Source organism: Xenopus laevis, chromosome 5L (assembly GCF_017654675.1).
Source record: "Xenopus laevis strain J_2021 chromosome 5L, Xenopus_laevis_v10.1, whole genome shotgun sequence".
Classification (NCBI taxonomy): domain Eukaryota; kingdom Metazoa; phylum Chordata; class Amphibia; order Anura; family Pipidae; genus Xenopus; species Xenopus laevis.
The window spans coordinates 84,383,309-84,409,038 of record NC_054379.1 but is presented as its reverse complement, the minus strand read 5'-3'; the positions used below and the strand labels follow the sequence as shown (position 1 = coordinate 84,409,038).

General features: G+C 34.7%; 1 protein-coding gene across 2 annotated transcripts in view; it reads left to right on the top strand.

The window, feature by feature from the left end:
* grik2.L (glutamate receptor, ionotropic, kainate 2 L homeolog) overlaps positions 1-25,730 on the top strand; it is a 322,471-nt gene that overhangs the window by 148,875 nt on the left and 147,866 nt on the right. For both annotated transcript variants that reach the window (XM_041562043.1, NM_001159686.1), the window contains 2 exon segments: positions 6,458-6,511; positions 13,113-13,286. In XM_041562043.1, the coding sequence (XP_041417977.1) occupies positions 6,458-6,511; positions 13,113-13,286 (228 nt within the window).

The following is a 25,730-nucleotide window of genomic DNA, read 5'->3' as shown; positions in this document are numbered from 1 at the left end:
GTCTGTTACATATGCAATATCTATAAATGATGTTACTGTTCAACTAGTTGTTCAAGATATTATGCTTCTAATGAATATTTGCACTTTGAGTACATGGTATGATGACATATTTTCTTCCCCGAGTGTTTAACTCCCTTTTAAAGTATGAAAACACGTATATTTATTGATATTGTTTTACCACTGTAGGCTTTTAAACCCTGCTACTCATGTGTAATATATTTCATGCTTGTGTCTGTGCATTCAAAATGTAATGGTTCCCTGCTAAAGAACAGGAATGAGATGTGAAAGTCCTTGAAATAAAAATAAAAATGGATCTTCATGGTATTAAACAACACAGGTCTAAGCATGGTGCATTAAACTTTTGGCATACCCAGGTGGAAAAATTGTTAAATGACATATACACATATTTGTGCTATTTGCTTATGTTTTATGGGGAGCTTTTAATTGCTTGTAAAATATTTTTATGTTTTAGTACTATTTGTGGTACTGTATACTGTGAAATTAAACGCTATCTGAAACTCCATGAACTTTAAATTTATATTTACATCATATTAGTGCTTAAAATGCTCAGATACATTGTAAATAAATAAAATCATTTACTTACAAAAATACTCAGTTTGTTGTTAAAAAGTGTTGCTTTAAGCCATCTATTCTGTTTTATTTATGATGTTATTAATATTGCAGCAGCCTGGCAGTAGGCAACCTTTTATTTAACTTTATTGCCAGCTAAAAGAACTTGTCAGTAGAAAAACATTGTAAATGACTGTACTGTATATGAAGTTTTATATGTGTTTAATGTATAGTTAATATTTTAGAGTTGATGTTTTTGAAGCATTTGACAATATGCAGTAATCGCAACAAATATTAATATTAAATTATATTTTCTTTGTTGCATCCATAATATTTATGCCTTATTGTTTTCAGATGTACTAGACTTGCTCTCATAGCAAGTTACTAGAAAGATATAATAGGCAGTAGCTTAGTGGGCTGTAAGATTGATAGCACACAAACACTGTGAAATTATAATTAGCACTACATAATAAATGTGAAAACTGCCATATGTAACCATTCTAGCATTCTGTAAATGAGAACTAATCCCTTTATCTTGCTTTTGTCAACCACAAATTGATAAAACAGGTCAGGAGTAGAATCAGGAACAATAAGGAACTTGAGCTAAATTCAATTACAGTAGCACAGGGTGCAGGGCAGGAAGGTCCAATTTTCAAGAAATGAAGAGGAAGAGGCTGTCTTAAATAAGACTTGATATCAGGATTACTGGCACCTGGCCTTAATGAAATGGGAGGCTGATACGGATATATTGTAGTCCCTAGGTAATCTGTACCCTGTGTAAAGAGGATAACAATTATTAAAGGGAATACAATATTTATGTAAAAGTAAGTATGGACCTTATACTTCTATAAATTACCCAGTGGGTAAATGAATTAAAACATTATAAACCAAAAAATGTGCCTTAGCTAAAAATCGCCCTCTGTTGGAAAATGCCATAAACGATACTCCTTTTTGTAAAACCAAATGAGCTAGAAGACATAATACATGTATAAACTATTTATTAAAGATCTGTTGTTTTGGTTAGTAGTTTATTTTCAATTGGGTATTAACTTTTTAGCTTACTTTTTATTTTACAAGATCAGAGTGCATAGTCTAATTTGCCTGCTTGGAAATTACATAACTAGAAACCGAGGTGGAGAGCTTAAAGCCTTGAACACATACCTTTGCGGTACCAGGTGCTGTACTGAAGGACCCACGCCTGTTTCAGGGTCAAGTAATCCAGTCAAAGCAGTTATCAGCAGCACACCGTAGATTTGAACAAACGTGAAATTTATTGTATCAAAACATTTCAAACAGGGCAACGTTTCGGGGCACCCATGATAAAGGGCCCGGGTGGCCCGAAACGTTGCCCTGTTTGAAATGTTTTGATATAAATCTACGGTGTGCTGCTGATAACTGCTTTGACTGGAAATTACATAACAATGATTTTATAAACAGAAAATGTAAAGTAAAATAAAATTCTCAGCTTTATAAGTGCAAGATATTGCAGAGTATTTTAATATTAATTTGTAGCCATGCAAAATTATAAACAATATGCAACTTTTTTTTAATTTGAGATTTTGTGATCCTGTATAAATAGAGCCTCTGACACAATGTGATATTTATCAATTTAAAACATGTTATGAGAGCACTACAGCATAGGAACTGCCTGCCAGTGTATAACAAACAGCTGCAAAAGCTTGATGAATTGTGACAGATAGACGAGGAACAGTATAGGTCAAACCTGGCAATTTCAAGATTTTTCTCTTGAGAAATAATTCTAGTTTGCTTCTAGTTTGTAGCTTAAAGAAATGTGAATTATTTAATGGCAATATACGATAATATCTTTGCTTGTGTATTTTATGTTTTCGAGACTTGTTATATTATATAAGTAGGTGTATTTTGTTTCATTTTGATTCTGTAAACTATATATTTGTAACTTATTCTGTTTCTAACATTCCTTCTTCAAATATATATTTACATGTTTGCCTTTACAGTATATATTTGACTGAAAGCTACCATATTGCCTGACTTGCTGAAATAAACCTGGAAATTATCCAAATAAAAACAACACTTTATTACACATTTTTCTGTTGCTAAAGGAGATGCCTTATAAGAAGTGTAGCTGCAACCTATCATTTATAGAGCATTCTTTCCCAGAATCTCCAGCAATTATTTCTGTATCAAATTCAGGTTGGTATTATGAATGGGACTAAGACTGTCCTCCATATAATAGTGCCCTATTCCCATGCAGATTTTATAAAAGGTGAATTATGTTTCTCCAAATATTACATTTTCAAACATTTAGGGGCTCATTTATTAAATTTCAAAATTAAATTCTCTGATAAATACTTGAATGTTATGAAGGCTACCAACATGTCCAAATGTCTCCCATTGACTTATACATAAACTCAACAGATTTTAGGTGGCAAATATTTGAATTTGAGTTCTTAAAAGCCAGAGTATGATAAATCTTGAAAATCAATTTCTAATTAAAACTAGAATCGAGTTTGAATAATTCACAATTCAAATTTGAGAGTTTTGACCATAAAAAAATTAAAAAATTCAAAAGATTAATAAATCTGCCCCTTAAGTTCTGTATGGAAATCTCACATTGTTCTATGTCCTTTTTTTTACATTGATTTCTTATAGAACGTGGGGGCCTACGACTAAAGTCACAAACTCTATAACTACGAATGTTGTAAGATTTATTAAAAAAATCTGATGTACTAAAAAATAAGGGTTTATTTACTAACTCTGAATGCAAAAATCACAAATTTTTCAGAATTTATTAAGCCCTGAGGATGGAAAAGTCTGAATCTGAAAATCCGGCATCTCAAACCTGTTGAGATTGCATATAAGTCAATGGGAGAAGTCCCAATAATTTTTTGATGTGCGATGGGTTTCGTGCAAAATTTTTTGGGAAAATGTAATAATAAATAAGCGTAAAAAACCCGAGTGGATTTGATCGGAGTTTATAGCAGAAAATATTGAGATAAATTCAGACTTTGATAAATAACCCCCTTAGAATACCTCGAAAACCTCTAAAAATGTGAGCAAAACAAAGTCCAAAAACTTCTAGAACTCTGAATTGATTTAAAATGGTCCAATCAGCCCAGCTCCTGTTGACTTCTATAAGACCTCGATAACTTTTACCAGGCGAAGTTTTGTATTATTGGTTTTTGCGGTTTTTATACTCAAATTTTTAGAGCTTTTTAAAAAGAATTAGAAAACCACACATTTGTAGAGATTTGTGGAAATCGAAATGTGATTGATAGTAAATGGGCCCCCTAGAGTATAATGATTAAAGGACCATCCTAGCAAATAGATAACCATAAAGAAAAAAAATGTACAACATTTCTTAAAGTCATCAAAAAGGGATTTCTTATAGGCTTCTTAATGTGACTAGAGAGAGATAGTCCTGGTAAGCCCTGAATAAGGTTCAGGCACATGCAAAGTAATCTTTGTACAGTAACTGCGAATAAAGATAAGATTTTTAGTTTTTTGCTTTTCATGTAACAAGAGTAATGGTGTTGACCTTGTATTATTTATTTAGGGATGTATGCAGTATTTTAAAGGACAATGAAAGGCAAAAAAATAAAATCCCATTTTTACTTTCTTTAGTGAAAAGGAAACCTATCTCCAATATGCTTTAATTAAAAAATGTTTACAGTTTTTATAAGAAACCTGACTGTATGCAGTGAAATTCGCCCTTCATTTACTGCTGTGGATAGAAATTGTCAGACTGTCCCTAACTGCTCAGCAATCATACTTATGAACAGCAGGGGGAGCCCCTGCTCACTTCCCAGCTGTGCAGAACTCAAGCAGTTTTGTTTTTTTCCCTGTAGAGCAGTCGGCGACTGTGTAGAGATTTGTGTTGGATTTTATTTTTGCCTTTACATCCCCTTTATTGTTTCCAACTCCAGCTGCAGGGACAAAGATCATGGAGCCAGATTTAAACAGATAAACTGGGATTCAATTTGAAGGATACTTTGCTGCAGCCACTGGTTATGGAGAGTTGGAGAAAGTTTGTATTAAAGGACATGTAAACGCTATAAACCCTTAACATGTTTTTAGATTGGGCACATATAACCCACACAAAATGCATCATTGTCTCTGTATTGGGTCAGTTAGTATCTGTATCCCCTCCGTTAGCCTGCACTGTAGTGTTTTCCTTAATGCAAGATGTGCTTCAACCAGGCGGCCATTTTCTATTGGCTACATCATCATTTATATATATTTTTTATATATTTGCATATCCAGCCACGCCTGATGACCTTGCTCAGAAGTTCTTTTTGGTAATGTAACTTTATTAGCAAGTATGTGTAATCCTACTCACTCCTACATGTAATCCCACTCACTCATATGCATAATTCCACTCACTAATGCATAATCCCGATCACTCATATGCATAATCCTACTCATACTTGTAATACCACTCATGTGTACATGTAATACCACTCACTCATACGCATAATCCCACTCATATTCATATGTATGCATAATCATATGCATAATCACACTCACTCAAATGCATAATCACACTCATATGCACAATCCCACTCACTCATATGCACAATCCCACTCATACCTGTAATCCCACTCACTCATGTATGAGTGGGATTATGCATGTAAATGAGCAGGATTATGCATGAGTGAGTGGGATTACATGTATGAGTGGTATTATGCATATGAGTGAGCAGGATTATGCATATGAGTGAGCAGGATTATACCAGAGTGAGTGGGATTATGCCAGAGTGAGTGGGATCATACAACCTTACTATTAACCTTTTAACAACCAGAGTGGCAGTTATCTAAAGATTTCAAAGAGGCCATTCACGGATTAAATTTTTGTGGGGGGTTTACATGTCCTTTAAACAATGCAAAAACATCCACATTAGATTACATGACAACACATGACCCAGTGCAGTCTGTATATTCTAATTATTAATCAGTCTTGCTGTATCGGCTTCTGGCAGATATTATATGACTTGTGCTCTTTTGATAATTTATGACTATCCCTAAGCAGCTCAGACCACACTGAGCATGTGCACAGTCTTGGTCTTGCAAAGATGTTTAACAAAGTTACAAGATGACAGCCTCCCGTGGCCAACTTTGAAAGCATAAATCATTTGTTTGATTAGGCTTTGTGGTGCAGTAAATTCATGTTTATGTTTAGTTTACAAAATACAGCATTTCTAGCCTTATTCTATTTTAGACTTTCCTTGTTCTTTAATGAGAATTATTTTGTTGGATTCACTTTTTTTTAATTCCCTGTCTTTTACTTTGTGCAACATCCTATAGGCATATAAATAATTTGCAATAGTCTTATATTGAAACTTTAATAATATATCTATCTATATATCTATATATATAAATATATCTATATATATATCTATATATATATATATCTATATATATATCTATATATCTATATATCTATATATATATATATATAGGGAGGTAACAAGAAGAGCCCGCACACACAGGACTTGAGTGAAGAAAAAAAATTTCGTTTATTCAACGTTTCGGCCCAGTCACATGAGCCGTCTTCATGTGACTGGGCCGAAACGTTGAATAAACGAAATTTTTTTCTTCACTCAAGTCCTGTGTGTGCGGGCTCTTCTTGTTACCTCCCTACTATGTTTAATTGCTCCAGCACCTAGGCATCCATTTTGTGTTCTGTGTGCACCGACCCCTTGGTTGTTATATATATATATATATATATATATATATATATATATATATATATATATATATATATATACACACACACACACACACACACACACACACACAATATTATTGGTATAGATACCTGAGATTGCACACTTGGGTTCTTTCTTTAATTACACCAGAAAGCAAAAATGTTATTTGACAAGTAACTTGTGATTTCTTTCTTTAACAGGCATTAGCAATGGGTATGATGACAGAATATTATCATTATATTTTCACAACACTGGTAAGTCAGCTTTATATAATATAATAAAAAATAAATCAGAGTACTTATTACCAACGTTGGGAAATGTATGAAGTATTATGTTTAAAATAAATGTATGGCATAGCAAACTAACATTTTAAACATGCTCACATAAAGGAAATACACGGGTTTTCAAATGACAATGAAAATATGACATGATAGAATATTACATTAATATTACAATAATGATAGAGAAACTAATTATGCTTTCAGTCTAATTTTCCTCAAAAATGGACCAGGAGAGGAATCATTGATCATGGTGGGAGAGAGTGAGGGGGTTGATGGGCTGTTGTGTTGAAGTGTTTCATTAAAAACTTAAGTAATTTCCTCTCAATCATCCCCTGCTGACATACAAGCCTCCAGTTTCTTTCTTAAATACTGGTACTTTTTCTCATTATAACTCACCTGCCTAAAAGACAAATCTTTAGAAAAAAAACACAAGTCCTCCTTAACGCCCTCCCACCACTGTGACACAGAATTAAAAAAAATTAAACTAGCCAAAAACCCCTTAATCTGAACATCACCATTAGACATCTGCCTGTTTTTATCTCTACCAAGACCATAACAACCTTAAAAAGAATGGCAACATCTTCTGTGGAGTCCTCTGCTATAGACCACAAAAAGCAGCCATATTGCCAATCTCTCTTTGCCCCAAGAATCTCAGTCAGTCACTGCATCAATAACCTTTTATCTTCAACAGAATCCAGGGTCGAACTGGGCTGGCAAAAAACCCGATGGGCCCCCGGCTCCAGTGAGCATGCGCACATGCGTGGCGGAGGGGTCAGAGGGGGGCCCTGAGATAGCAGCCCCAGTGGGCCCTGGCCCCCCAGTCCAAACCAGATAGAATCCCTATCTTTTTTCTTTTTAACTTCACCCTTCACTTGACCTACTCATCTTCCTCCTAGATTGCTCAGGGACCTCATTAACACATATCTCCTATTCCTCCTTCTTCTCAAGTCTCATCAAATATTCTTCCTCCTCCTCTGCACATTCCCCACAACTTTTCCCTTAATGGAGAATGAATCAGTTTGACAAAGGGATCTCCTTACCAGGCACGTTTCAGGGGCTGCTGCCGCCTGAGGCAGCAACCCCAATGCCGCCCCTCCTCCTGCTCTGCTCTTCTAACTAACAGCGTCGGAGCGGGTGGAGGAGGGGCCGCATCGCTAGAGCAGTGAGCGCTATTGCGCTCGCTGCGCTAGAAGAGCCGAATTTCCATTTTAAAAAACCGAAATTCGGCTCTTAAAGTTACCAGAGGCGGCTTTTTGCCGCCCCTGGTAACTGGCCGCTCCGTGCCGCCTGAGGCAAGATTCTCACCTTGCCTCATGGCCGGAGCGGCCCTGCTCCTTACCAACAACCTTGTTAACATGCTTCTTCCCTAACTTTTTACCAACCACTGTCTAATTACCCCCCTCTTTCCTACTTTTTATACCACCTCCCTTTTATATGCCCCAACAACCTCATCTCTTTGTGTACCTGCACCTTCCTTATCATTTTTAAGCACATGGTGCCAGTCTCTGTGTAAATGGCCCAACTCTTTACACAAATTACACCTTATTTCATCATATTCTTTACTGTCATGGCCTAGACCTTTACACTGCCCGTTAGGTCCACATCTATTGCACAATTTAGCCTGACCGGTGTTAAAACAAATCATGCGTAAAAGCCACAGTTATAAATTTAATTTCAGGCTTGGAAACAGCAATGGCTTTATACCCTTCCCATTCACCCACATCTTTTTTCTGTTCATATTTATACCAAAAAGCCTCTAAGCCCTGTGGTAATGTAAAGCTTTCATCAAATTCATTTCAGATATTGTAATTAAAGTGAAAACATCATCAGTTGTAAAACCCAAATACTGAATTTAAAAAGCTTTTTTGCTACAAACCTCCTGCTGAGTTCCTTCCCTTTCTCTCCTGTCCACTTGATTTTCAGTACATTTCTCCTCTCAAATGTAAGCTGATTCATATGTCATATTGTATTGACCCATATTGCTCCATCTACTACCAGTACTCGCTGGAACATATCTTGCCTGTAAATTCTCTTTTCCTTTTTTCACCCCCTCCCCTGCATACCATTAAAATCATTAGTATCAGACAGCATTGTCATTGTCAGCTATTGCACTGCCATTCCCACCTGAACCTGCTTTTCCTGCAGCTTCCCTTTGCTTTTGTATTTAACCCTTTACCCACCCAGTAGCATAACTACAGTGCACGGGGGCCCCCTGCAAAAAAATCTTCGAAAGGCCCACCGCACTGCACTTCCCAAGCTGCCCGCCCATCCGCATCACCCCATTCTACACCTGCCTCATGCACGCCAACTCCCCACCCCCTACCCGCCCAGCACCGGAGCAGTATGCATCCACCTTCTCTGGCCAAAGGTAAGAGAGCAGCTGTTGAGTGGGGTTCCACTTAACTGTTGGGTCACAGGGGGGCCTGCTTTCTCTATAGTTATGCCACTGCACCCACCTCCCTCTGCTTCTCATTTCTCAGAACATTTGTACCAATTGCAATATCATTAGAAACAGAAGGAACATTAAAAACATAGAATTGTCAATTAATTTCTACTTTGATAAGTTTCATTACTTTTGCTGATTTCATTTGTATTTGCATTTGTTCAAACCATTACTCAGTTCATTTTCAATAGTTCATTAGGATTGAAATCATCTAAAATACTCAGTTCCGTGTCTTGCTAAGCATTGCCAGAAAACAGTACACCCTTAGCAAAGTCACTATGCTACAGACTCTCCTTTGTGCATTTGCTGAAATCTCTGCATATTGCTATATGTCTCGCTCTCTCCAAGGATCAATCCTTTTAAGAACAGTCTCAATTTCACTTTCCACCTCCTCCAGATTCTTATTTAATGCTGCAAGCACCCATAGCTACCTTGCCCAGCTCTCACCTTTTACCAACTTAAGGTCCATTGCAATCTTAGACATGATACTGTCCAAAAGCAGTTTTTTCTTAGTTGCAGTTTTGTGCCGCAGAACATTTGTATAGGATGAAAATATACTAAAACTTTTGCAATTATATGAATGGGGTAGATACTGATACTCACTAATGACAGGTAAGACCTGTATAAAGGGATATTCCAAGTGCCCCAGATGCGACTCCTTTATAAAGACAACCTAATGCAGTTGATAGGGAAGTTTTGAAATAATACAAAACTGCCACATAAACTATTTATTGTAAACAGATAAGGCATACAGAACAAGAGATAATCAAGCTTACTCATCCTTAGCTCTACCCTGCAGTTTAGCAGTCATCATGCCATGATGTAAACGTTATCCAAACAGAACATTTTGTGTGTATTAGTTTCATATATTGGATTCTTACAAGTAATTCTGTGCATATTATGTTATCTGTGAATGTCATCTAAATGTAAACAACAGTCTATAAAAAACTATGATTTGCAAAGCTTCAATTGAAGTATTTTATAACACATATCAGCCATTGGTCTGTGTTGCTAAAAAGCTTCCCAAGACTGTGTATTTCTGACATACAAATAAAGCCTATGTAAAAAACCCCACCAAATTAAACATCTTAAGGAAAGCACTACAGGGTACTTTACCACTGTAACATTGACCTGAGGTGGAGAAAGACTTTAGCTGTCACAAAAACACTGGTGGGGGAGGGTAAGGGAGCATGGCTCACCACTTCTAATGCTGAATTAGGCATCAAATAAAGCTTCTCTCAGAGGCACCAAACAAAACATTGTTAAAAACAGGGAGGAAAACTCTGATGTATATTTTGCCCATAGAAATAAACAGTCAAGGCCTTTTGTCAGGCCCATTTTTTGGGAGCTCCCGTAGCACCCTCAACTAAATATCTATAAAGTTATATTTTAATGTTAGGCAATTCTATGGCTTTCCAATCTCATATTTAGCAATTCTCTTTATGTGGTGAGATTCTTACAGACTATGGGGTGATACCTTTTTTTTTTCAGTTAGTTCAATGAGAGTCAATATTGATTTTGACTGCTTTTCTAGAAACACAAATGTGGTCATTACATTTGATCCAATTTAATGTTTGCATAAAGAAATTCTAATGATCATAATGGAATAAATGAAATTAATTTGTTCCATAAAGATTATTCTAAAATCTGCCCATATTTTTTCACTTTTACCATAGCATACCTACAGTATATAAAACACCCTTTACTTGAGCACATGATTGTGGAAGGACTGACCACAGGTGTGTGGTTGGCAGGTAGGAGCCCATGTGCTGTATAACGAGGGTAATGCAGGAATGGAGCATGATAATAGGCAGATGACAGGTTATAAATGAAGAGGATTTATTATTGAAAATAAAGAACAATGTAGCAGGTTAAAAATAAACTAAAAAGTACTTTTACCAAGCCAGGGGTCAGAGGCAGGTGGCAAATAATCAGAGTCCATTAAACAGCACAAGTTCTGGACAGGGAACAAGCAAGGGAAATCCGGTAGGCAGGCCGAGGTCAGGGGCAGGTTGCAGTCAAAGGATAAACCAGGGAACAGGCCGAAGTCAGTACCAGGAGATCAGTTGAAAACAAGCAGGGCTCAGGAGCAAGGACAAGGACTCAGATCAGGAATCAGGCAAGGAACAAAACAGGAATCAGGCAGGGAACAAGCAGGAACAGAGTAACAGACTGGATCAGGTTTGTGGGATAAAATGATCAAGCAACTGGGAGATGCAGGAAACAGGCTTATAAAGGCCCCAGATTGCTTTATCAAGAACAGATGAATCAAATGAGTTGGGAGGAGGGCACTGTGTAGAAAGGAATGTAAAAGACTCAGTATAGAAACTAGTCAGTGCAAGTGATATATGCTTCCAGTGGCTCACTGAGGTAATGCAGGTGAGTGAAAACACATTGACTAGAGTTCGATTACCAACAGATTGTCATTGAACATGGAATTATAGTTTAATACTCTTTCCATATACTGTACTTTTTTCAGCAAACTGTATATCCACTTTGACTTGATATTCAATCCTTAATTTGGCTCTTATCATGATCGTCTAATTTCCTAGGACTGTTGTAGCTTTCTTTACTCCAAGCCATCATTAAATTTGACTACGGACTTCTCATCTTTTGAGCCTCAGAGTATATCCAGAGTACTATGGTATTTAAATCATATCCCTACCTCATGACTGCATGCTCCAAAAGCTGGGTTGTTTAATTAATGCTATGCTACTTCCTTCAAAGTAGTCATAACAGTTGCCTAATTTATTCCCATAGGATTATCATTTTTGTTTTAGATGGATATAATGTGCTGATTGCGCGAACATTTTTTTTTACCCCATCAATCTTTATATATAAATAAATTTAGTATAATTCATGGAAATGAGCAGTTGTCTTTTTGTGTTGTTATGTTATCCCACATCAATATTTACATGTAATTGAATGTATTTTAATACAATTATATTCCTAGATTACAATCTGTGCGTTTTTGTTTTGTGCATAATTATTGCATATGGGTACTTCCATGGTACCTGGAAAAGCCTTACCGTTTCAAAGCTAAGAAAGCTATGTGAGTCAGCTTTCACTGATAGCAGCTTGCCAAGACAGAAACAGACTTGTAAGTGTTTAGTTCCATAAGTAACCCCTTACCTATTACCCTGAAAGTTTAATTACACTTAAAGGAAATTATTGTGAGAAGGCAAGCTGCAATATGTCATAGATGTCTGCCTGACTTTCATACTTTTGAGTAGCTTTGAGGCACTTATATATATTGCTGTTCCATATTGTTAATAGAGCAGGGGACAATACTCACCAGGGATGAGCAAACCTTTTCATCTTGTACAATTTTATGGTAAAATGTGTTTTCACCAACATCTAATATTTTTGCAAATCCATGCTAGAATTTCACCATGTTTTTTGTTTTGTTAAAACCCCAACTCTACTTTTTTGCACAGGATAAAAATATGAATGGCATTATTAGAATTTCTACATGCATTTTGTTTTGCTGGAAAACACTTGTAAAGAAGTAAATGAAGCATTTACAACTTCTGCTGGAGTTAAAATGTTTTATTATAAAATATATACCATTTTTGTAGGAGGTCTACATAAAGAGTAAATACCCATTTTGTTTACATCTTGTAAAACACTACATACATCTGCTATATAAATACAATATAATACAATACTAAAGCTATATGATAAAAGGAAACATAGACTGTTCATTTAAGGCTTTCTCTAGATCTAGTGCAAAATAAATAAGTTATTGAATTGTAATATAATCTGAAACATTTCAAATGTCATTGGTCTCTTTTTTGATTAGTACAGTTTTTTGATTTTGGAAGCCATTTCGGGCATTACCTTTTCAATATTTTGTTTTACTCTACTACAAATAAAATATACATTTCCAAAAAAAAAAAAACAGCATCTAGTTGTAACAGACATAAATCTTAATGCTAGCATAACTTTCTTTCCAATAAACTACCAACAAATAAACATTCCATAACTAATAAGGAATGTCTTGTCAATTTTGACACATTTTATTTGCTGTGAAAAATACAAATATTACTATTTTTGATGGTATATTTAACATTAAACCAATATATATTTTATAAAATATTTTAATATATAATAAACAAACTTTTCTTTCAGGATCTGTTTGCTTTGGATGTTGAACCATACAGGTATAGTGGTGTTAACCTGACTGGATTCCGAATATTAAACATTGAGAACAGCCAAGTGTTATCTATCATCGAAAAATGGTCAATGGACAGGTTGCAAGCACCCCCTAAGCCAGATTCTGGATTGCTGGATGGATTCATGACGGTAAGGTTTCGAAATTTAAACATCATAAAGCATTATAACATGAATATTATTCTTGAAGATTAAAATACTTACATGACAGCAAGTCCACCTGAACATAATCTAAATGTTGAGTCTAGCTATTAGTATTTTATAATATAACTTCTGGAGTGGCTGTCCTGTGAAATGTAGAGCATAGCAGAACATACTGCAATTCTCATTACAACAAACTCCATTTACATGTAAAAGAGAATCAAAACTGTTTTTATATCTTACTTGAGTTTTTAATTTGTGCCAATTCCCTTCAAGTCCAAGAGCTGTCTAATTTAGCATATCAATACACTAATTTTTAAACATATACAGGGAATTCTATGTGCCTATAAGAACATGCTGCACAAAAGTTGGATTTAGGGTGCTTATGAAGTATATTATAAAAACAACCTTCTCCTATACAAATTGAGGCAAGGAAGTAGTGAAGGTGCTCACTGCTTTTCAATTATTCCTTAATATAATAAGAGTTCATCTCAACAGTTTTTCATCAGTCATTCACTAACTCCTACCCTTCTAATTGTTTAGCACAAATACAAATCTCATATCTGCTGTTGTGTGAGTAATCAGCCTATGCCTTATTAAAGGGGAACTCCAGCTTCCAAACCAAAATTTGATAAAGAGATAACACAGAAACTCATAATATACCAATCACAGAAAATGTCCTTTATTCATACTTTTTGAAGAAACAGGTAACTATGCTGCAATCCAGCTGGTTAACAGTTCTTTTTTTTCTGCCTCATTTGAAATCCTGGCTGGGAAGGAGGAACTAAACACTAATGTTACAAATTGTAACAACTTCTCCACAGCTTTCAGACAGCATGCAGGAACTACATAATCCACAATGAATTGCACTATGATGTTCTGATCCTTATTAAAATCACATGTCCAGGGAATTGTGGGGTTTGGAGGATGCAGGCAACAACTGGCTGTTGATACAAAGTTACAGTAGTCAGCCAGCTCAGCAAAGTAGTCAGAAAGATCAGCAGAACAGCAGGGGGCTAGGCTTAGGGAACTGTTCCAATCCATCATGAAAAGTCTGCATATTTTTTAATTGATGTATATTGCAAAGTTGCTTGAAATTATGTTTTCAAAAAGTTATGTTTTGTTGAGTTCTCCTTTAAGATGACGTTTTTTGACTCAATTGCTGTAGCTATAGTAGTTAGAGAAGATATATGTAGAGAGTAGATTTGGATTCACACAACACAATTTTAGGGGTAGCATACTAATGTGATTACAAGTAACTGTACAATTCAATGCCACATTTATCAGAAGTCATTCAGTAAACATTGAGCGCACAGACCGTCATAAAATGTTTGCTCAAGGTCAAAGATGTGAAAAGGGCAGAGATCACCTGAAAATAATGCAGCTCTCACTGGAACAGGAAGAATTGTAAGAATAAAAGACAGAGCTAGGTCTATTCATTGTCTGATGTAACCTAGCGTGTGTGTGTGTCTGTGTGTGTGTGAGCCCTTGATTTGTGATTGAGAGCCAGTTTATGATTTATGTAGCTAAGACAGGGTTTAATATATGGGTTGTTTTATGTGATATCTTTATATAGAGACCTCAAATATTCAGGGTATAGTTTGCCTTTAAAAAAGAATTGTTATACCAGATAAAAAGAACATCTTACATTACTAGTAACCAAAAACACCCAGACACAAACATCTGATTTTGAGTTCATAGACCAGGTGTATTTTTAAGGGGGGAAAGGATTACAAATAGTGATGAGCAAATTGCCGAAAAATTTGCGAAATGCATTTAAGTCAATGGGCGTCAAAATTTTTTATGCACATTTTTTTTTGCACACAAAATTTATCTTGCTCCAAAAGCATTAAAGTCAATGGGCGTTTTTTCTTATGGTGACTTTCCTGCCTGAATGCATTAAAGTCAATGGGTGTTTTTTCATATGGCAACATTTTTGCCCAAATACATGTCAATGAGCGTTTTTTCTTATGGCGACTTTTTTGTCTTGGTGACTTTCATTGTGGATAATTTTTCTGCAGCGAATTTTTTGCCAAAAAATTAGCAAATCACAAAATGCTGAATTTCACCGCAAATCCGTGGCTGGTGAAAAGATTTGTTCATTACTGACTAAAGAATCACAAGTCACAAATATATGTGCAGTGCAAACATATTTTCTTTGCATGTGCATAGTCCATATCACCTCATCCACCAGCCTGTTTTGTAGCTTTGGCCAATGCACAGTGTATGCAGATAGGTCTTATTACTGTAATGACAAGGGTTGAAAAGGAATGTATATACAAGAAATACCCTATCATGAGAATTTAAATTTCGTATATATATATATATATATATATATATATATATATATATATATATACACACACTTTCCAATGAGTATCCGCACTCCAAGGCTGTTGCTAATGGCGGGGTGCACGGTAATTGTATGTATTTCAATTATCAGCAGACCAGCACTCCCTTTTAAAATGTAATATTTTTATTGTCATAGTTTCAAACCAACGTTTCGGTCCACATTTGGACCTTTTTCATCCTTGAAAAAGGTCCAAATGTGGACCGAAACGTCGTTTTGATACTATGACAATAAAAATATTACATTTTAAAAGGGAGTGCTGGTCTACTGGTAATTGATATATATATATATATATATATATATATATATATATATATATATATATGGTATTTTTACCTAAGTGACACTGCATTTATTCCTGACAGGAAAAAAAACAACTGTTATACAGTATAAAGTAATCCCAGCAAAGCTAGTGGTACTGGAGCAAAATAATTATTATTGGTATTAGTACAAAATCATCTGTCGTATTATCCTGCAGTACATGAACATTATGCCTTTGCTTTAGCTGAAGTAATAAATAACAAAGAAACTGGATTCATTGATGGGCTCAAATGGCTCAGTTAACTCATTTAATTGGTCCCTAAAGCAGTAGATAGAGTTTAAGCATCTATCAAGCCAACACTGAACTATTGCTCTGCTTATTTTTAAAAATTGTATGTGCAGGTTGATGATACAAATGAATGACCAAGATAATTGGTATAATTTCCAACCCGACTGTCAACAGTCTTTTCTGTGTTTGTAATTGCATTTAATGTAGGTTCTTTGTGCTGCGTGTTCTTTCGTGTAGCTATCAACATGAGATTAGAGGTGGTTCTTGTAATGATACAAAGCACTTGTCTTTTTAATTTTTTTCTAAACCCATCACATTTGTACTTAATAGCTCTCATCAATGGAAGGAAAAACAATCTCAGTTAATATTCCTTGCTTCTTCAGACTGATATTGTTTGTTAATTGTTTACCTGCCAGATCTGTATAAAATCTGTATAAAATTTTAAAATTGATGTACTCTACCTTGCCTTCAATGTGTCTATGCAGAACACTTGGGGGTTATTTATTAAAGTCCGAATGCTAAAAACTTTAGTTTTTTTTACCAAAATATCTGACTTTTTAGTAGAAAAAAATCTATAATTTTTGGAGATTTATTATACCCTGATGCTACAAAAAGTAAGAATCCAAAAATCCAATAGCAGACCTGCCAAGGTTGTATATAAGTCAATGGGAGAGGTCCCTATCCTATTTGGAAATTTCTGTGGTCTGCACTGGAATTAGCCCGAAAATCCGACTATTTCGGTCAAAAATCTCAAAATTTGAACTTTTCTGGAAAAAGCTCCAAAAATTGAGTAATTCGGGGAAAAAAACGTATGATTTGGGTTTTTGCTCGATTTTATTGAGTTTTTCTCTGATCTGATTAAATAAACCTTTTATAATAATAAATAAGTGGATTCTAGTTTGGTTGAACTTTTTTAAATTAAACAATCAGAAAAAAAATTGCATTTTGATAAATAACCCCTTTGAAGTTCTATAACTTCAAAAAATAGGGACATTGTGTTCAAAGTTGAAATTATATAAATATATAAATTATTTATACTTGTAAACTCATTAAAGGAAATCTTCAGATTCATACACAGGTATGAGGTTGATTATTTGGAATGCTTGCTATCTGGGTTTTATAAATAAGGGTCCTTAATTTGGATCATCAGAATTTAAATCTGCTAAAAATAAATAAATAAATGTAATAGGATTCTTTTTCAACCATTATGGATTTATGCGGCTTACTTACCATCAAGTACAAGGTATTGTTTTATTATTACAGAGGAAATCATTTATTAAAATAAGATCTAATTGCTTAAGATGGAATCTATGGTAGATGGCCTTCCTATAATTAATGTTTTAACTAAACCCTAAAAATGAATGTGGCTAAAAATGTCATATTTTATACACTGAACTTATTGCACCAGCCTAAGGTTTCAGCTTGTCAAAAGCAGCAATGATCTAGGACTTCAAACAATCACAATCTTGGAAAGTGTCTGCGACACTCACATGCTCAGTGGGCTCTGAGCAGCTGTTGAGAAGCTAAGCTTAGGGGTCATCACAAATTATCCAGCAGTAAATGAGGTTGGCCTGTAATATAAGTTGATGCTATAGGGCTGATTATTAAATTCTGATGCTAATTGCACTGGTTTCTGTGCTGCCATGTAGTAATTATCTGTATTAATTACTAATCAGCCTTATATTGTGACATTTCTATTCTATGTGTACTGTATAGTGTAAGTGGGTCCCTAAGCTCAGTAAGTGACAGTAGCACAGAACATGTGCAGTGAATCAACAGAAAAGAAGATGGGGAGCTACTGGGCCTCTTTGGAGACGCATATCTTTACTGCTAAAAGACCGTGGTTGCCTTGGGCTGGTACAGAAGCACAAAACATCATGTACAACACTAGCTACTTTTTTAGTTAAGCTTTAGCTCTTCTTTAAGCCAGCAAACTTTTGTTGTCTGTTGTCTGCTGAAGTTAAAAAAGGCAGAATACTAGAATCAATTTAGATTTTATTACAAGATTTCCAGCAATGTTTCTGTTTAAGGAGCTTTTGTTCCTCACAATTGTCTAAGAATGGCACTAAACGTGGATATGCAGCTTGTATTGTGCTAAGGGCTAATCAAAACAGTATGAAAATGATTACTTTTATGATCCTCTTGATGCAGTTAAACATTTTTATCTACAAAATTTTCGTTAATTTAACTTTACCAAAATAAATTAATCTTTACAATAACGTCAACACCCTTTAAAATATTTAAAATAAATTAACTATGATTTGAATTATTTATTCTGAACATTTGAGATGATATATTAGGCTAGTTCCAAGTAGACTAATGGTTATGTAGTGGGTATGACTATTTCTATCTCTGTTTTTGCTCCATTTGTCCATATGTTTGTCATTTTTTAAAATCATTTATTAGTTTATGCTCCAGCATAAAATGTTGCCACTTGCTAAAATGCAGATCTCTGATGGGAAAACATATTTTGCGTGTCAACTTTTCAAAGTAGCCCAAAGTAATGTGTGGTTACACACTACAACAGGAAAGGCTAGGTAGTAAAGGAAGGAGGAGGTGTACAATTCTGCTTTCTCTATTCTAGCTTTAAGTTCTTTTAGAACAACAGTAAAATAATGTCTTATTATTAGTGTTTCGAAATGTAAATACTATGATAATATGTGCAATAGAATATAGTTTTGATTTGAAGCCTACCCAACAGCTAATTGCTAATATCTCAGATATTTACACCAGTTCATTTTTTTGAGTTTAAATTCCCTTTAATATTATTAAAAGGCAATGCTGGTATAGGCATATACTTACATGCTGACGGCCAGATTACCACAGTTGATACAAATATTTTATTGTGAACACATCGTAAACTAAAATAAAGGAACACAATTATAACAATTATACATCTCAAGGTGACCATATACGGGCATATTTTGCTGTGTGAAACAACCAATTATAGCATGATCTGATAAACTTGTCTACTTATCAGATCATGCAAATGATAGTATTGTTCTGAAAAAATTTTCATCATGAAAAGATATCAGTCATCAATAAAATATCGTTCACTGCATATGGCTTTTGCTACAGTAACATGCAGCCATCAGTTAATATATGAGATATGTCAGGTCTTGCAGCCTACAACACAAAGATATGACCAGTCTAGTCACATATCATCTACCATGGATGGCTAAGTCGCTCGTTCAAATAATCATTAAACTGTTAGGAATGTTCACAGAGTGCAGACTAAATCTGCCCATGTATGGCCATGATGTTGAAATTCTGTACAGTGGCTCAACTAACGGTTGTATGCTAGAGAGAATTTTAGTAATAGCAGCTAAGGTCATTTTACAGCAGCAAGATCACATACTGAAAAACACTGTTTAATAAAGACTTGTAAGAAATGCATAGCTTTTGCAAAAAAGGTAAAATTTAAATTTAAGGGAAATAATATTGGATTTAAGCCATAACTACTGCAGCCTAAAATATTCTCTTCTTTCATGCCTCATCCTCTTACATACCTATTAATCTTCGAAGCAGTACTGTGCCTCAAGTCAAAGCTTTGTATGCATAATTAGTATGAACTAACAAGTGCCACTGCTTCATTACCATAAAGTTTTCCTTACTAATTGCTTTTTGCCTTCATTTGATTTAGTTATCTGCTTTCATCATATGTGGATTAGGATACAGTTTCTCTATTTTAAGCAATAATCCTATACTTTGATGTTCCCATTAAAGCAAGGTGCAATTAAACTATAGTTCTGTCCTAATTTTTGCAACAAAGTTGTGCATATATATATATATATATATATATATATATATATATATATAATCCCTTTAAAGTATTAAATGGTTTAAGAGGCAGAGTTACTAAGGTTCGAATGGTAAATTCAAATTTGAATTTTTGAGTTGGTTTTTTGGTCAAAACTCACAATTTCGAGTTTAAAAACCACCAACTCAAATTAGAATTCGGAATTTGAATCGGAGATTAATGATCCCCCTACCCTGTAAGTAACCAAATTCAGTAGGTCACCACCTAAAACTTGCAGAGTTCAGGTCGAGGTCTGCTGACCTATTTGAACACGTTAATAGCCTTCCTGACATTCGAGTTTTTTCAGAGAAAATTTTGATTTGAATTGCATTTTAATTCAGAGGGGTAACATTAGTTCGAATTTTAGACATTTGAGTTTTTTCTTAAAGGGGAACTCCACAAAAACCTAAGCTTTTTGAAAAGTAAACATAATTTCAAGCAACTTTGCAATATACATAGATTAAAAAATATGCAGACTTTTTATGATTTTTAATGGTTTCTGACAGTTCCCTAAGCCTAGCCCCCTGCTTTCTTGCTGATCTGTCTGACTACTTTGCTGAGCTGCCTGACTACTGTTACTTTGTATCAACAGCCATCTGTCCTTAGCCTGCATCCTCCAAACCCCACAATTCCCTGCATATGTGATTTCAATAAGGAATGGAACATCACAGTGCAATGCATTGTGGGTTATGTAGTTCCTTCATGCTGTCTGTAAGCTGTGGAGAAGTTGTTACAATTTGTAACATCAGTGTTTAGTCCCTCCTTCCCTGCCAGGATTTCAAATGATGGAGAAAGAGAAGAACTGTTAAACAGATGGATTGCAGCATAGAAAATGGCATTTATTCATACTTTTTGTGATTGGTATATTAGGGGTTTCTTTGTTATGTGGGCCTCCTTAGCAAATTTTGGTTTAGAAGCCGGAGTTCCGCTATAAAAAGATACCATTCGAGTTTCAGGGTAATTTTAGTTCATTTGAGGTAAAAAAACCCCTTAATTTTAAGATAACTTTTAGCAAGCCATGAAACAGACATTCAAATAAAATTTGCTTGTAAAGACCTAACAAATTTGCAGATTGCATTCTTTGTGGTTCTTCAATTTTTTAACATTTTGTCCTGCATCTCTTCTGTTTAGAATGTAAGGCAAAAGGTTTCAACCACTGTCGGAAATAGGGGGGAAAAGCAAATAGCAAGCACCCAGGTTGATATAATCATAGAGATGGCAGGCCAGACCTTGGTGCTACAATGCTCACAAGAGCTTTATGGGGCAAGATTCATCTGGCACTATTTGCTAACATCAGAAATGGTGACAGGCTGACTGGGGCATTTTGTTCACTGACTGAAGGCAGCAACAGACAAATGAGTACACTGTTATCTGGTTGATGGGCTCCAAATTTCTTTGGCAACCAGGCAGCGGTTTAAACACAATAAGTAAAACAAATTAATACAAATACAGACCTATAATAAATATCGTCCATGTTTATCATTGTTGAACATATCGTACAGTATATATATATATATTTCACCTTAAGTTTTTATTTTTCAACTTTTGTTTCATTTTCAAGGTTTGGTTAATTATGATTGATACATAAGCTTACTCTGAATCAAGTCAGTGTAATCATGTTTGTTATATGCAAGTTGTCTTAATTTTTACCTATTACTGATTAGCCTTAATTGAATAAATAACTGTGAGAAGCATGGTAATGAGAATTAAGGAACTATGAAATAAGCAGATCTTCACATTTGCATTGCACATGTTGTCTGTTACAGGTTTTTATTAAATGTCTCTATTTGTGACTCATCTCAAAAATATTTTCTTGTTTCCACAATACAAAGGTATACAAGAGAAACCAATTTAAGGTTTATACATATAATTTTACTATAATACGGTACATTTTTATATAGTGATCTGATTTTTTTAATAAAAGCAAAGACAAAAAAATCAAGTCATTTGTACATTTTACATAAATAATCTGGGACTAATGTTTAATGATAGATTAAATAGGTAATTCTGAAATCAGAAATTATTATGATTTGAATAGAATCATGATACAAAATATGCAGACCATTTGAGTTTAAAGCTAAAATGCATAAAACATACTAATGTTTGCATATGTTATAGGTTATTTTACATTCAAAAAGTGTAAGGACTGTGAAAGCTTAATTTTAATTTAACAGAGAAATGCTGTTTCTTATTAGACCATAACATGCCATTAAGCAGTAAGCTTTATGAATCATAATCAGGGAAGACTGCTTGAATGTGCTTTAATACTAATTTATTCATGACTTACCAAATTCTTTTGTGAGGCAGAATTGAAGTCAGGAACTTTTGAATAAAGATTTTCTTGTAAGATTGGTCCAATCAAGGTACCATTAGTAACAGTTCAAAGGTTAACAGGCAGGCTGAGATTCATCAAATATCAATCCAGCGCACATTGCATAGTAACAGCTACTTAAGTCAGAGGCATTAAATTCATGATATCCTGAATCATAGCCCCACATATCCTGATCCGAATAAGCCCTAAAGTATTGAATTATTATTACATTAATTTGCAAATATTTTAATATTGGTCCACTTTGCTTTATTTGCTTTATATATTTATTAACACAAAAGGCCTGCTGGTTGTAATAGGCAAGGTGAGCTACATAAGGCTGTAGCCAATGCTGAGCCAACATTTTTTAACTTTAAATATAGAAATAATATTACCAGATGATAAAAGGCTGAGTAAAACAAGTACAAAGTTAAACACCAAACACTTTAGTAAGGATTTCTTTATTTACACTTTTGAAATGTTTGAAGAAACAAATGCACTGAAAAATACAACAAAATATATTGTATGTGGCTACATGTATCTGGACTCCTCTTTTAAAAATCATATGTCCTCAGATCAAACAGTGACTTCTGAGTTCCAAAGTCTCTGTAAAAGAGAGAATGACAGAACTATTGGACCTTACTTTTGGGCCTCTGGAGCAGTGGAAATTAATTTTAGGGGCCTGTTTATCATAATTCAGATTTGTGTAATTTTTTTCTGCTTGAAAAAAACTCAATTAAAAAAAATAACACGTTACCATGTTTATTAAAAAACTTGAAAATGAATACATCTATGAAAGAAACCCACCTGGAATTTGTATTTTATTTTGTTGAGGTTTGGCTAACCCCATAGGGTACAATTACAATTACATTACTAATTTTTGTTCATTTATTAACTAATTACTAATTTGTGTACATTTTGAGGAATGTTCATTATTGTTTTTTGACCAGCTCCCTGAGCTCAACCTTTATAAACAGCCGTATTATGAATAATAAAAAAAAAACCTGCAAGCCAAACCTGATTGCATCTTATCAGTGCACAGGCACACTAATGCACTTGAGGGTAAATGGAAGAAAATCTCACCAACAAAGCTTCAACATCTAGTGCATAGCCTTCCAAGCACAATATATAGCATTTAATTTGTTTATTTAAAGTTTTTTTAATTATATGTGCCAAAAAATAAACAAGGAAATACAGAAAACTCTTACCACTACCCCCCCCCCCACAAACAAAATACTCACCATTTCCATCAGAGCCTTATTGGTACTTCCTAACACTTGAAACAGGAATAAAAAAATGTCTGAAATGTATAGTCAGCAGATTTACGCTACTATTTGTTAACAACTTATTTTACAATTTCTGTGTGTTCCCAATACCAGTGGGATAATACCCTGTGGGAAGGTTTGCTGTCAATTATAGAAAGTTCTTGAGAAAGCAAGGATTAAATAATGAAACCTTCAACAAGCTACAATGGAATAACATAAGTCTTTTGTGTATAGTGGCCAGTTAGAGGCAATAATGGGATACCCATGCTGGGGAAGCATGCATTTTAGCTGAAAATTCTTATGAAGAGGTGATTGAACATTATGACATGAATAGCTGTGCTAAATGCATGAAAATTTTCTGCCAGAAAATGAGAAGATTAAGGCTCCTCTACCAGATAACGGCTCACTAGAGGGATGTAATAGTAGTGAAGTAAAATCTGAAAACAGATGATTTCCCATTTAATAGTCCATTGACTTTCCTCTTAGAGTCATCGCCTTTACTGTGATGGAAATGCTCTTTATTTTCATTTCACAATCAAGCTCAAGCTGTTTCAATATGGCCCTGGATGGTATTTTGTTTTCTTTTAGGGAAGGGGAAAAAAGATTTATTCATTAAACGTAGATTTGTTTTTTTTCAGTAAGCTATCTTCAAGATTTTTCACCTCATCATTTCATGAAGCTGGCAATACCCAGGGCTGAATAAACAAAACACATTCTGTTTTAAAGAATATTCCATTGGAATGTAAAATATTAAGAATAGCATGCTTTTATATGTTATTGAAAAACATACGTAGAAAATGCATACATGCTGCAAAAAATTAAATGATTGGCTAAATAATGGTTTTAAAGTATACTGAAATTAGGTGGTTCCTCAGTTATTTACATAAAATTAGGTTTAGACTTATGCATAGAAATGTTGGGAATTTTCGGCTGCCTACCATATTGGCTGTCATGGCAAGAGTAAAAGATAAAAATGAGAAAATAAGGCTAAGGCTAAAAATGCTACACTTGCTGATGAAGAATTGTATTGTAGCTAAGCTGATCTTGGACCATAGAAAGAAAAAGTCATGGAAAACGATGGTCCTGTGGACAAATGAAGGTCTGCACACCCTGGCCTTCCTTTGTTACTGTTGCTAGGTGCTCAGTCCTTGGGGGGGCGAAGTACTGGCACACAATAACAGTTGCAATGGGGGTTATACCCTACGTGTTAATTGTGTCATGCAAAGGTTCACAATGTTTCGGGGGCTGGCTCCTTCGTCAGGAGACAAATGCACCTTCTCATCTCTGCAGATGTTCAACATACAATAACAGATCTTATGCCTGAAGGGGATGTATACCTTCCCTAAAACTCATTTTCACCCCTGAGGGTCTTTCCTACAACTGTACATTAGTCACTCAATATATATAACTTATTGAGGTTTAAGGTTAGGCCATGCAGTTGCTTGGCAGCACACTTTTCCCAAAGGACACTAAAACCCTAAAATGCAGTAAAATTATTAAACCTTGATTATATGCTGTAAAAATTTATGTAACTGTAATTTGGGTACAGCATAGCACTATAGAAACAGTGTAAATGTGTATGTGAATGTTAAGCCTTACTGAGTTATTTGGATAGAAGAATTAATGTGTTTATTTTAAAGACTTTATGCTAATTGGCTTTATTTTATTAGCAATATGTTCCTATACTATTATTGTTATTAGTATCAACAAGTATTTATAAAGCTCCAATGTTCCCATTAATCCCTTCTTGGCTATATATACAAAATAAATTTGTGCTCACATTTTCAACTTGTGTGCGCAGTTTTTGAAAACTGTGTGCTCAGGTCAGAATTGATTTCTTAAAAATGAAAAACACAAAATTATTTGTCCGCATTGCAATTTGCTGTGTGCACTGGGCTCAACATTTGTGTGCGCATTTGTGTCCACATAGCTGTACAATAATTGGATTTATACAATGAACATACAGAATCATATACACGCCATTCCCAAAAGAGCTTACAATCTAAAAGCATAAGGGGTTGAGACACAAGGTGTGGGAATGGTCAAGATCAGATGTAAGCAAGGTAAGAAATGCAGCACAGGGTATTGCATTTATCAGCACTCTGTTATGCTAAACTAAATGAGGGTAAGATGTGTTGAAAGAGATCTTTTGAAAGCAGAAAT